The 14186-nt window shown below is 36.0% G+C and overlaps 2 protein-coding genes across 2 annotated transcripts; one reads left to right on the top strand and one right to left on the bottom strand.

Moving 5' to 3' along the window:
- Positions 1 to 2422: 2422 nt before the first annotated feature.
- Positions 2423 to 11542, top strand: LOC110047826 (leucine zipper transcription factor-like protein 1). Its single transcript, XM_089283985.1, has 12 exons — positions 2423 to 2605; positions 3525 to 3646; positions 3866 to 4060; positions 4424 to 4490; positions 4625 to 4702; positions 6868 to 6933; positions 7723 to 7809; positions 9678 to 9743; positions 9886 to 9945; positions 10299 to 10343; positions 10439 to 10542; positions 11155 to 11542. The coding sequence occupies exons 1-12, from the start codon at positions 2603 to 2605 to the stop codon at positions 11171 to 11173; spliced, it is 912 nt and encodes a 303-aa protein (XP_089140111.1). The 5' UTR covers positions 2423 to 2602; the 3' UTR covers positions 11174 to 11542.
- Positions 11276 to 14155, bottom strand: LOC110047813 (ATP synthase subunit C lysine N-methyltransferase-like). The gene is made up of 4 exons (XM_020753556.2): positions 13397 to 14155; positions 12722 to 12859; positions 12297 to 12347; positions 11276 to 12200 (listed from the first exon to the last, which is right to left on the bottom strand). The coding sequence occupies exons 1-4, from the start codon at positions 13748 to 13750 to the stop codon at positions 12051 to 12053; spliced, it is 693 nt and encodes a 230-aa protein (XP_020609215.2). The 5' UTR covers positions 13751 to 14155; the 3' UTR covers positions 11276 to 12050.
- Between the last annotated feature and the right edge of the window lie 31 nt (positions 14156 to 14186).

Genomic DNA, 14186 nt, shown 5'->3' with positions numbered 1-14186 from the left:
CGGAAAAGTTCAGGTTTGTTGCCCAACTATCAATTACAAGGCTTCACAAGACATTTACGCCCAAATCTCGACAATATTGACGCACACGAGGGAAAGAATTCTATAACAGCACCGCCCACGACAGAGCAAGAAGTGGGGGCCTCAGGCTATGATCACAGTCGAGTACGTCAAAGTCTGATATAAAACACAATGATTTCTGGGCGGATTTAATGATTGGCCAGATTTTCTTTGAGGGTTGGTTTCAAATAATTCATACGAAACGTCAAGTTGAAGTAAACTCTTCGAACTAGGAGTTATTCTTACTTGGGGTCATGTTTGTTACCACTCTTGTTTTTAAGCTCAAACACTCCAAACGTTAGCTTCTCAAGGTTCGCTTCGCGCGGACATGGACAATTTACCTCAATCAAACATCAAGCAGCAAACTAGAACACCACAGTTTCTTAAGAAGCTCAGCACTTTGACATTTTTTTTTAGCACTCTGACGTTACATGTACTATATTCTTTTTCTGTCTTTGTATTTACCGTTGTCAACTTCAAATTTATGATTCGATCCTTAGCCGTTGACACACTTGACCTCCGAATCTAGACATCAACGTACCTATTGTCAGTCTAATGTTTTACGATAACTGCAGAAATTCTCGCACGCTCATCGGCTATTTTTCATTGTCAATAAGCGGACAAACACATGAATTTATAATTTACGCGATGCGGCAACGAACGAGAGCGGACCATTTGTTATCGTAAAAAACAAATTGACGTCAGTTTTTCATACGTCTGTCCTGTTGTTGATCATGAATTTCGTCATAAAATTATCAAAGTAGTCTGCGGTTCCATTCGGCTATCGCCTCGTGGATCCACAGTTACTTTGACAATGTTATGACGAAATTCATGATCAATAACAGGACAGACGCATGAAAAATGAAGTCAATTCTTTAAACTTCGCACTTTGTACGTGTGTGTGCACTGTGCATACATGCTCTGCAAACATATTAAACTTACGCATTTTAATAACTTGACGTTTCGTATGCTACGCAACATACATTTTCAAAAGTGGAATAAAGACCGTTACAGTTTTTGAAAACTATATATGAAATGTAAATAAGGGGTCTGGAAACGAGATTAAGAAATATCTGTTTCTTAACAGTAAAACAATAAAAGCCTAAGCTTATTAATAAAGTATCAACTTCTCACTGCTGCCGTTTACATTAAGAGCCGGCTTAATAAGTTCTTGGATAAGCAAAGTTTCTTTAATTTTACAATGATAATCTGTTTTACCAGAAGCTAGAATATCAAAATGATCCCACTTGATGTTGTGAACTGTGGCTTTCATATGGTCGGCAATGGCTGATGTGGGGTCATTCTTAGTGAGAGCCCTGAAATGTTCCGTTTTCCTATCGTTTTGTTTTGCCTATGTAAAAGTCACTGCAGTCCCAGCAAGCAGCTTTATAAATGGCCTTAGATTTCTGTGAACGATTTAGACGATCCTTATACTGAAAGAAAGATTTGATTCGGCGAGTGCTTTGAAAAATTATCTTAAGATTGACAAATGAACAGAAATTGTATACACATGATTTCAGACGCTTAGAGATTTGGTCACTTTGTACACCTAAGCAAGGTAATAAGACTGGATAATATCTTTCTTCGGAACCGTAGGGACAGGGCTGCTTGGCTTGTTTCTGTTTCTGTTTAGGACGTCGTTAATGTTGTAAGTGATAATACCTTGTGGGTAGCCATTTTGAAGCAGGAGTTTGCGAAGGTCATCAAGGGCAGATTTAAGCAGGAAAGCGGAGGAGCAAATTCGGTAACAGCGATAAATAAGTGTACGAATGAGATTTATTTTGTACTTGCGTGGAGTGAAGGAATCCCATTTAGTATAAAGGCCAGTAAAAGTCTTTTTCCGGTAGATGGATGTGGCAAAAGTGTTGTTTGGGCAGCGTTTGATGAGGATGTCTAAAAAAGGAATTTCATTGTCTTGTTCAAAATCAATAGTAAATTTGATGCTCTCGTGACGACTGTTTAAATATCGCAGGAACTCATTAGCAGTGTCTTTGCTGTCAAACATGGTGAAAGTGTCATCAACGTACCTATACCAGGGTGACGGACGAATTTGACCTTTCGTGACCCATCTTTCTTCAAAGTGACACATGAAAATGTTTGCCAAAACTGTGCCTAACGGTGAACCCATGGCTACTCCATCTATTTGGTCGTAGTATTGGTCATCGAAGAGAAAATGGCTTTTCTTAGTCTTTATTCCACTTTTGAAAATGTATGTTGCGTAGCATACGAAACGTCAAGTTATTAAAATGCGTAAGTTTAATATGTTTATCACCGCTATTTGTGTTTTATTCCTCGTTAAACTACGATGGCCCAAGAACAAAAGCCTTTTATGCTCTGCAAAGCTTGGGTATTCTGTGCTTTAGTCTCGATGACCGGCCTGGTTACCAAGCTAGTTTTGCTATGGCTGCCGATTGGCGTCCTTGGATTTGATGAAAGATAAAAAAATTCTACTTCTACTCGGGTCTGGTCGGCCATCAAATCCACAAATTCGTCCTAGAACTTAATAAAGAGGAATACTGTACTCTGGCAAACTAAGCTGTCCGTCATGGTGAGTAATTTTCTTAGTTTTTTGTTGCCTATCAGCTAAGCGGCTAGAATTTCATCCGGTATTATGATAAACTCATTCAATCAAATTAGTGGATTTGGTAGCCCTTAGTAATTGAATTTTAGTTGGCGAATATGTTTTCTTTTCTTTGAGAATAATTTAAGCTAACGTTATTGTGATAGCTGTCCCATTAATTTATAATATTTAATTTTGACAACTCTACTTTGAGCGTTCAATGCTAAGGTTAATTGTTTTAGCTTTGCTGTTAAATGTGTTACCGAGGGAAAGCCACAAACTCCTTAAGTCCTAGGAAGCTAACAAAATCAGTGATGTTGCTTTTCTTGGAGAGAAAAATATTCCTTTAATGCACGAATTCCAGATCCAGTACTAGCTACATGACTGGCATACAGTTAAGCTTAAGTCTTGTTTGAGCTTCTAATCTTTTAGTACCGGTATTATGCTGCATGTTGTATGTACGACATTGTACAATGTCAGCTTTATGTACCCAGCTGGCATAGCGGGTTTTACAGTGTCTGTTAGATACTGAAAGGCTGCACTGGCGATTGATATAAAAGTAACCTAGCAGTTTACTTGAGAAATCTCCTGAATGAGCAAGGTTTTACTTGTTTTGTGCATTGTTAATGAATTACCAGGTCATAATATTGGCAATGCATTTTAACAGCTCTTCGAGCATCTGCCTTTTTGCCAAATCTACTCAAATATGGGCTGTAATATGTTATTATGCTAAAAAGTGAGGTCAGAGGGTGTTCCAAAGAGAATAAGAGAAGAGTGGGAGATATTTAGTATATTTAAAGTGACGAGATGCTCATCAGAAATTAAGAAAAAGTTAAAACACCCTTAACCTGACCTAGGTACCCAAGGTACCAGACTTGTGACTTGTTAAATTATTTCTTTATTGTAGGATATTGGACTGAATCAGCATCATCAACAGGTCGTAGTGAACTATCTTAGGTTTGCACGTTATAGTCGAGGACAGAGGCTTCGAGGGGTAGATGCATCTTTTGAAGAACTTAAAGACAGCAGGTATTAAAAAGCAATGCATAAATTGAAGGCTAGGATATATTTTTTAACTACCTGTAAACAGTAGTTGTTAGTTTGACTAGCATCCAAGACTTTGCATATACTCAGGTGATGGTGTCCTGTATTATTTTAATAGCAGTGTCCATGTAGATGATCACAGGTAACCAAATAACAAAATCCTCAGCTAGCTAGTTCATTTGTTGATATAACTGTGTTCCACAGACTTGTGGAAGACACGTATACTTTGGATGAAGTAACAGACATGTTGGATGGCCTGTGTGCAGTAGTGAGGGGAGAAGTAGAATCTGAACTCATTAATGCGGCACACACTAATGTACTTCTTTTGAGACAAGTGTTTAGTCAGGCTGAGAAATGGCATCTCAAGCTACAGGCTGATATATCTGAACTAGAAAATAGGTAAGTTTGGATTACAATTTTCAACAATGGCCATTAAATTTTGTCATCCTGTTGATACTGAGAAGTGACAAAGGGATCTGAAACTTACTTTAAATACCATGTACTGGTTTGTACATTGATCCTGTAGGACAGGTGGCAGGAATGGGTTTTTAAAAATAATATGAATGAATTGAATTAAAAGTGCAATGTATTACAACATGAAACCTGAAGTATTACTGGCATGATCCAAATACAGTATTTATTAATAAGTAGTTTCTCAACTACTTTCATACCAAAACACTATTGGTAAATTTAAAATGCCACCTTGTGTTGGCATGCCTTTGTTAATAACCCAAATGTTTAATGTTTGCCTTGTTCATGCAGAGAGCTAATAAGTGAAATTGCAAAGTTTGAAGAAAGAGAGTTTTCTTCTGGCCCATCTACTTCACAGGTACAGTTTGTAGTTTGCTGAAACTAATAATATATGAGAATTTGTTTAGGAGGCAGCATCGCTGATTGTCCATGTCTTTCTTAGGCTGGAATTTTGTTTTTCTTATTTTATTTGATCATTACATTTTTTTGCAGTCTAAGTTGTCAAAGTTGTCACAGGCTCCCAAGCTAGAGCCTTTAAATGAAGGTGGAGGGGCAGCATTACTTCAGGTGGTAAGTCTTGAAGTCAATTTATTCTGTTATCAACATAAGGGATGGGGGATTGCCTGTCCAACACCTCCACTCTCTCTTTACTAGTCTTCTTGTTATCAATTTAATTTGCTCCCAGAGTTTGTAATATGCAGTTTTATTGGATAAAACTTTGTGGTACACCAAGTGGTTGCAAATTGATGAAAATGATATCCCACATGTGAGGATATCATTTTTATCCACACTCGTGTGACATCCTTTTTGATATCACTTAGTGTATGATCGAAACATCTTTGCATTTTCTTCGGAAGTCTATGGCAATCCTCAGTTATTTGGAAATCTTTTCTGGCCTTCAGACAACTTTTGAAGAATCTTTGGTAATTTTTTGGCAAAGTGGTAGGAAATCTTATGAAATTCGCCTAAAACTTTGTTATGTATTGTGAGAATTTTATTTAATAAAAGAAAATGGCATGCTTCGTCTTTTGGAGATAAGAAATTTCTTTTCTCTTGTTGAAAAATATTTCACTCGTTCACTGTGCTCACTTGTGAAATATTTGAAAGACTTGAAGATCGTATCTCAGTACAGCCATGTAATATTCTATATAATTATGCCTTACTGAAAACTAATGTACTCTGATAATTTTGAAATATGAATAAAAAATATTGAATTCACTGGAGTATTGCTTGTAGGATCAAGTTTATTACTAAAAGTCATACCAATTTTCTTTCTGAATTACATAGTTTAATTCTTAAAAAGTTTCTTGACCAAAGTTTTAAAATATTTCCTTGTATTTATTATAGATTCACACCAGCATAATCCATAATAACCTGTTTTTAATTAGACATGATTATAATGGCTGAACACTTGTAATGAAGAAAGTCTTTGTGATTCTAGTTGACACATCACGGGCTCTGCATGATAAGCTTTGTCTTAAATCACCCGTTTAAATGTTTTACTGTTAATTATTCATTATTCTTGTTATAAAATACCACAAATATATGTCCATATTCATTGTTCTTTGTTCTGCATTGATTAAATAATTTATGTGGATTGTGTCTTCTGTAGCCTAAGTTCTCTAAAACATGTTTCTGCTTTTTCCTAGACTTCATTAAGCTTATAGATATTTTTGCCAACAAAACATTACTTGTAGTTTCTACATAAATTTCAATTTACTGAAAGGAAGTACAATGTATTTTCTAATTATTTCCCTGTTATTGCCTGACTGTACACATGTAACACAAACCACAACGAGATTTCTCCTACAAATTGATTGGTTACTATTCAACAAACAACTTTAGTGTTCTAATGATCATAAAACTCCATGGCAACATTTTGTGTATTTGCTGGATATACTTAAATGCTACACCATAAGAATTTCTTCAGTATTATTGCCTTTGGTTGATTGCTCTAAGATTGCTTACAAAAGTCTGCATTACAAACTGCTTGTGAGATGATTCTCCTACAAATGTCAGAGAAAGAACTCTTAACAGAACTGATTAGAGATCAGCAGAAGGTGACAGAAGATAGACATATTCATTTCTCATGTTTAATAATGTTGATGAAAAAAATTTGTTCATGATTGTAGATGAATGTTATAGTTCAAGTTATAGTTTTTTAAATAGCTTTCCCACTTTCATTGATGATATACAACAATATGTACAGCATTATTTTAATTATCAATTGGGAAATTTTCTTTCTCAAAGTACTGTTTTTCCTGTTTGTTAGTAAATGAACTTGTGTTGTAAACTAGCTACATTTAACTGATGGCCTTCAGGAACTATTTTAAGCTCAAATGCATGTTTCAATTGTTGTGAATGCTAGTCACATTTTTTCTGTCTCGTTCCTTGGTGATATTGAGTACCGCAGCAATATTTAATACTGACCACTTCGTTTTAGCACAGACAGCTGTGTTTCAGAATGAAACAATTATTTTTCTGATGGCATTTTTTCGATTGAATCATATCAGCTTTAAATCTGTAATATCTACATGTAAAATGTAACAGTCGCTTTTTTGTCAGGGAAAGTTTTCTTTTTATAGTTTACTTTTTGAATCTCCACATCCTGTTTAAGGAGATCATAACACTAAAGACAAATCAGACAAGTTTCCACTCGCTTTGTTGTATATTCTTGAAAGTGTTAATTTGCTATTAATACTACATTGTCTTTTTTTTTACTTTATCTCTTCAAGGAAATCAACCGTTTGAATGAAGAAAATTCAAAACTTAAGGATCGCATCAAAATCCTGGAAGGCAAGGTAGGTAAATTGGTTGCAATTGATGATTACTATATTTTTTAAAAACTATTAGTAATAATATATTTTTTTTATTGTGTGATGTTATGCTCCACTGTGCACCAAGCAAGGTACGTGCTCAGTAAGAAATAATTACATTTATTATATGGCTGTGTCTCACAAGGACTGGGAACTACGGAATTCACGAATTTGATTGGCTGAAATCATTATTGAAAGCGGTCTAGATTTTCCCATCTAGATCAGCATCTAGACCGGTGATGTTTTGAAAAAGCTGCAAACTAAAATGTAAAAACACGGACTATTTTCTTCTAACAATATTTATTAATGCAAGTGTCAAAAAGCCTGATGACAAAAAAAGGTAAAGAGGAGGAGCAAACTTTGGCAAAATTAGGTTCAGCTCATTGCCATTTGCAAGCAAAATGTCAGTTAGTACAATCCAGTTGCATTAAACAAATTAAATTGTTCTTGTGCCGTATAATAAACATCTTATTAACCAAGCTTAGTTGGTCTGTATGGGAGAATCTTGACCTCAGTCGTGTGTACATGTGCTCATGACCTCAGTCAAGTATAAACAATTGAAGTGCTGATACCTCCTTAATGCAGCTACAGTAATTATATTGCTTAAAGGTCGTTGTCCTACAACAGGGTTTCACTCTATGTAAAAGTATTATCTGAGACAAGAATGTAAAGATGAAACTGATTTGGACATTTTCAACCAAACACAAAGTATCACCCCACAGGATATAATCATTGGCAAATTTCTTACAGTGCTAAATTGAGCTTGAATTTTAGGCAACAAGTGTTATTGGAGAAAGAAGTAGACTTCAGGCTGACCTTGAAAGTACCCAAGCGGCTTTAAAAGTCAAAGGAAATGTCAAGGTATGTAGTGTCATGTAATCTTGTGAGGCGTTCAGTACATAAGATACAGATCTGACAAGGCTTGTCATATCTTCTAGGGGTTAAGGGCCCATTAACCGATCTTTTCAAGCTGTTGCTAGGGAAAATTTATTCTCATATAACCTCATCATTTTTAGTTAGTTCAGAGTTATTTTCATGAGTTTTAACTTTTTCATGATCAGCAACACTAGTGATGACATCATCAGGCCACGCCCATGGTCATGTGACTAATACTGAAAAAACACAAAGGCTCCCAGGCAAATTACTTTATCGGAATTTTTTTCATTGATTTAATATTTTAATTTAAATCCTCGTTACGCTATGCATAGATTTTGTTTCATTTCTAAAAGGTCAGATTTTGAGAGAATTTCAAAATATTAAAAATTTCGTAATTTTCTGAAAAAAGCATGATTTTGAAAAAGGAATGCATAGCTATGTTTCCAATGTTGGCTTTAATTGAAATCTGTCAAAAAAAGGCTGGATTTAAGGAAAAACCGTATTTCCTTTAGCATTTAAAGAAACCGGAAGTGCGCCTGGTAAGATCAAACAAAGCCACCCGGAGTTAGTTTTTCTTTTTCTATTGCTCTTGTTTTTCTGTCTTTCTCTTATTTTGTCTTTGCTTGTACCTTTTTTACTTTGCATTTTGTGAAACACAAAGAAAAACATCTAAAATGTGAGCGAATTTGGAAGTTATTGAGTTATTTTTATTTTCTGCGCTCAGGCTGACATAAGTAACCGGAAGTGAAATTTCACCCTCCTTAGCAACGCGCACGAGCACGTGCCTAAATCGGTTAATGGGCCCTTAAAAAAGCAGGTTTGTTACCTCTTGAGATGGTCAGCACCAAAAGGTCTACAGCAAGAGCTTTTCACAATAACTTTTAGGGTATTGAGCAGAAAAAAGGTAGTTTCAGTTATTATGTTGTTTTAGTACATCTTAGGGGTGAAAACAATTTCAAGCCATGCCCACAAAACAGGATCTTGGCACCTCTTAGGTGTTCTTTTCAAAATTTGTGACAAGCACCCCCATCCTCTGTGAGAGTCCTCCCCTGGAGTTAGTGTTTAAAGTCTCAGTGTACACAGTACAAGCCACGATAACCCACACTCTGTTAGTACAAGGGACTCAAGTGTGAGCTCCAAAAATGAAAAATACTAAGGCATGTATATAGATCAATAGAAACTGAAAAATAGTGGTTTAGTTCTGTTATAAATTACTATCAATACCTAGGCACTCAGAAGCTATATATTTCAAAGCCGGGTGCAATCACATATATGCATGCAACAGTAATTCTGAGTTTTAACTTGTCTTGGACAAATCACTGCGTCTCTGTCCTCCCTTCAAAAATTCACTTAAATATCTTCATCCCAGTATTCTGTATACTGTACTAAGTACTTATCATGCATGTGCATGAATCATAGTGTTGTGCACCATAATGTTAAAGCCATTTTAACCAAAAATGCAGCAAAAGCCTCATGATTGTGTCCATTTAAGTCATGGTTCTGTAACTTGAAGCAACCCGTGAGTATACACCTTATTCCAAAATGGCCGCCATTTTAGTATTCTTTTGTTTACTTGAAAATGTGCCCTTGTTGCCTCGTTTAAGGGAAAATATTCTTTTGAATATCGAGTTTAAGAACGAGGCAACAAGGGCTAATTTGCAAGTAAACAAAAGAATACTTAAATGGCGGCCATTTTGGAATAAGGCAAATAGCTAGTTCTCCTGAATGGGGCACTAGCTCTTCACAGCATGGCCCAGCAGTTTTTTGCCAGGCAATGCATCAATATCTGAGTGGATGGTTTCAATGTTAATGTGAATTAATATTAATATTCACATTTTATTTTTCACGTACAGTCCTATGGTAAAGAAGTAGCTGATCTTGAGGAACAGATGGCTGCTGCCAAACTAGATTTGAAAATGGTAAATATCATCAATACTTCAGTTTCTGTGTCAATTTCAATGCTGGCCACTGAATGAGAAATGTTGAAATTACTTTTTGATAGTTACAGCATACTGTGGCGCATCACTGAAGCCCTTTTCGCAATTTTTTTTCTTTCCACAGTCTAAAGAAAGGGGGTCTACACAAGCTGCATCACTACATGATGAATTAACCAACTGCAAAGTAAATATTTACAAGTTGTATCTTTCAGTAATAATTAATCAAGTTAAAACAAGAGAAATCATGACAGTACTGTGATATTGTTTGAATATAAGAAGATCTTAATTAGCATGGATTTTTTACGGTTTTATTTATCCATTTTCTCCTTAGTTTTAGTTTCAATTGAGAAGATGTATCAAATACGAAAGACCTGTTTGAACACATCTCAAAATTCGTCAAAAATACTCTGCTATAAATATCGGTGTATGGAAAAGTGGTCAAACATTGTCTTTCATGTTTGATATATTACTTAAAAAACCTCTGAGAAATTTTGTAATTTTCAAATGTATTTTATTTATAATTTAACTTTTTTGCAGCATGAGATTTTGAAGCTTCAACATGATCTAGAAGAAGCAGAAAAGGTTGGTGATCAACGTGAACAGATATCCTAAGAATAATTTAGTCACTGGCATGTTCATATAATTCACTTGTGGTAATTATCTGTCTTATTGTTTAGGATCTTGCTAAGAAATTTAATGAAACAACTCAATACAAGAATATGAAGCAGATGTTAACATCAAAGAATGATCAGATTAAAGATCTACGAGCTCGATTACGCAAGTGAGTAATACATTGAAAATATGGTCTTAGAAAGGTTTGATACCTATTAGCATTTTTGATATACAGTAAAGCACTGAACCAAAGTATATAAAAAGACCACAATATCAATATGAAATTTACCAAGTTTAGAAAATATCTGAACATGGGCTCCTGTTGTGAAGAATTGCAAGAGACTTTGATGCCATTTTGGAATTGGGCCAGGATGTGGACTTTGCTAAAATTTATAGCGATGTTAGGATAGTTTTGGAGCAAGGTCAACAGCTCATACTGAAGAATTTAAGTACTGTCATAATCCAGCAAAATATTGTCAAGCTAAGATTATAATATGACATTCTACATGTACATTTTTATGTACTTGTGAATCATTCTGTGCCTGAGTGATACTTGGTTAAAACTCCCAGTGGGATCAGAAGGGGTGACTGGAAGGTGGGAGGAAGGGATGTGAATCTGCACCCGTCTACTATCTCCATTTACTCAATGCACCTCCAGTTAACAATGAGGGGCATGTAAAACTAACTGTCTTGGTTGGTAGAAAATGTCCCTAACAGCATTAGTTTGTATACAGTGTATTGGTTACTTAAGACCCTCATTCTAGCTGTTTTCTTATTCTAGATATGAGCCTGACTCTTGAGGCCTTGTTGGTGTTTCATGGCAGCTGAAGAACTTTAACAACAACACTATGTGAGACACTTCATGACTGTGGCTTGTTCTCAGAACACACCATTAGATGATCTTGTTGGAAGGACAGTTTAATAAAACTAAGCTTTTTAAGCAATACATCAGTAATTTTCAAGCAACCTTATTGTTTTTTTTTTTAAGTTCTGTTCCCATTGTACAAATTACATGACATAAGAAAGACAGAGCTAAGTTCCACATAAGATTGTTAAGTAGCAAATGTCTATCTATCATCTCCTTGATGTAAATGTAGGCAAAGATTGCACTTTGTTGCTCTGTAACATGTATGTGCTGAATATTAAACGAGGCTGAGCCCTGTGGTGCACATGTCTGTGGTTGTGACTGGACGATTTTGATCTGTTTTATTTGTTTCCCTTCAAGGTTCATTGATTGTCTCATAAATGGGGTTTGCATGATTTTGAAATGCGCCACTGCAGGGAGAACTTTTTTACTTGCAAATTCTGTTGTTCCAAAACATATCTATACCCCTCCCACTTCCTTCAAAAACAAAAAAAACTGTAAATGTATGAGTAAATAAAGTTGTTGTCGTCGTTGTTGTTAATCAAAAAGTTTGGCTTATGAAACCCCCCTCCTCCTTGGAATTTCCTTTGACCTTCCTTGGATGCATGGGTATTGATATTTTCTGGAACTATACATTATATGGAAGTTATAGAATGGAATGACAGAGGAAATTTACTGGCACAGATGGCAAAAAAAATGTCACAGTAGCAAAAACTAGCACAGAAATGGACTAGATGTGGCAGCCTGTAGCTCTTGAAAATTACCAAAGTGCTTTACTTTGCCAAAGTGATTAGTCACAAATACAGAATCATTCACGGTTTGGGTTTCTGATATAGCCATACACTGTCAATTCCCTCTTCAATCACTTGTGTTGGTTTCCAGTTTGGTAATGGAAAACGACAAGCGAGTACTTGAGCATCATCCGTCATTTCCACTTGAAATTTATCTTGCAGTTTTTGCATCTAAGCATTCCAAACAGAAATAAAAGAATTAGTCAGAAATTAAAATCAAAGAATGGGAAAGAAAAGAAGGCAAATGCTACTGAAATATAAAATTACCATTTCTGAGACTCCAAATATTACAATGGTGTCATAGGTTGTCAGTTTAACCTTCAAAGGAATGGACAGTCTGGTTAGTTTTGTGTTGTGAATAACTGACTTGTTCATCAGGGAGAAATCCTCAATGCTCTTGTTTATATGAACAGCAATACATTTATATATGGCAAATAGATATATATATATGGGTTATGTAAGTGTGCAGTCAAGATGGCTAGATATTGGCCAAGTTCTTTTTTTGTGTGTTTATGGACCGAGACAGAGTCGAGGTCTGTAAACTCACAAAAAAAAAAAAGAATGAATAACCCCTAAAGGTTACAACAGGCACCCCCCTCCTAGTCTTCCCTCCTAGGCATTGCAGTATTTTCCAGTCGAATGCCTTCAATTAAATAGAAACATTAAATGGCACTTAATTTTACACTTTTCACCTTCCACAAGTCAGCCCTTGAAAATGTAGCCTTTTGGTTAAGTCCTTGTAGCCTGGCCTGTAGTCTTGAATACCAAACCAGCCACTGGTTGAGTTCATAACCATGTGCTTTGTAACCTTGTCTTGCAGCAGCAATTACCTGTCAATCACAATCAAAAAAGAATTAGTGAGCACTTTCTGTTGTGGTTTTCAACTGGAAAGGTTCCCAGTTGAATTTATAAACCAGCCTCGCAAACTTAGGGGAAACCAGAAAGTGCCACCATTATTTTGTAAACAACCTTTGGCCACTGGAGATGAATGGTCGGCAGTGTAAGATAGTTCAGCAAAACAGATTGCAGCATCTTCATTAGTATACTAGTAGTTGTATTGATGGTCTCAGGAGATTCAAATAACAAAGGCTTAGCAGCTATGATGAATGATCAAAAGAAGCTAGTTAGCTAACTAGTAGACTACGAGTAGTCCTTCTTTCGCTCAGTCCGTTGTGCGTGACGCGAAAGAAAACCGCGAGAAAAAAATGTTGCACGAAATCCTGGAGGCGAGGAGTGCGCACTCCTCGCCCCTCGTGTTTTGCTAATGTCGTCTAGTATGGCAGCCATGACATAACATGAAAACCAAGAATACCAGTCTGAAAAATTCTTGTAATTATAGATTATAATAATGCAATTGTAATACACACCACTCTCCCGTCCCCACTGCCTAAGTCTACCAACTTTGACCCTTGCCCTTTGACAGCTTGTGCCATGTGCAATATATTAGTAATTTGTCTTTCAGTCGCTGGTACATAAGGCAGACAAATTTTTCTCAGCGCTGGCGTTACAAAAGGTGTCGTGACAAGAACAAGTCCAACAGCTGCGGCTCCAGTAACTCCAAGGAGAACTTTACCAGCTAATTTCGATGATTTTCGTGGCTTCTTTTCGTCGCTTTGTAGCTCTAATCCCAATTGGTTTTGAGAACTTACATCTGTTCTTGGCATGTTTTCAGAAGAATGTGACTGTTCTACAATGCATGGACAAATAAGCAATGCTAGCATGAAGGCATCACCACCATGTACTCTGAAAATATGAACCAATCTGCAAGATCTCGACCGACAAGTTAAATTGTTTACAATATAGCTATACCAAGCCCGAATCCTCGCAGGTATTAAATCCCGATTTTTTTATATTATCTTGCGTTGTACAGAAAGAAGAACACAGGTTTACCGACAAGAACAACAAACTCACGTGTAGTCCGCCATATTTAAATTACATTCAAATCCTGTGTGGGGAGGAGTTGGGATTACTGGAAATTGTAGGGAAAAAACAGGATTTTGGCCTTTAATTAAATGAGAAAAGGGAAAAAAGCGTCAATAATAAGAAAATATATTCTGATGTAAACGATTTTTTTTTCTGTGAAGTTAATTTCACAGAACAAAAGGTGAAATATCACAAAGTGAACACTGTCCACCGTCCCACCCTGACAAGGTGTCA

Source organism: Orbicella faveolata, unplaced genomic scaffold (assembly GCF_042242905.1).
Source record: "Orbicella faveolata isolate gen_17 unplaced genomic scaffold, um_ofav_v1 contig_13, whole genome shotgun sequence".
NCBI lineage: Eukaryota > Metazoa > Cnidaria > Anthozoa > Scleractinia > Merulinidae > Orbicella > Orbicella faveolata.
This window is presented reverse-complemented; position numbering and strand designations above follow the sequence as displayed.

Coding starts and splice junctions, on each gene's coding strand:
- LOC110047826 (XM_089283985.1), top strand. Junction 4,703..6,867: donor GGGCAGCATTACTTCAGGTG/GTAAGTCTTGAA, acceptor TATCTCTTCAAG/GAAATCAACCGTTTGAATGA. Junction 9,946..10,298: donor ATGAATTAACCAACTGCAAA/GTAAATATTTAC, acceptor ACTTTTTTGCAG/CATGAGATTTTGAAGCTTCA.
- LOC110047813 (XM_020753556.2), bottom strand. CDS start 13,750: ATGCTAGCATTGCTTATTTGTCCATGCATTGTAGAACAGTCACATTCT. Junction 12,860..13,396: donor GCAGTGGGGACGGGAGAGTG/GTGTGTATTACA, acceptor TGTGATTGACAG/GTAATTGCTGCTGCAAGACA. Junction 12,348..12,721: donor CAAGGGCTGACTTGTGGAAG/GTGAAAAGTGTA, acceptor ATTCCTTTGAAG/GTTAAACTGACAACCTATGA.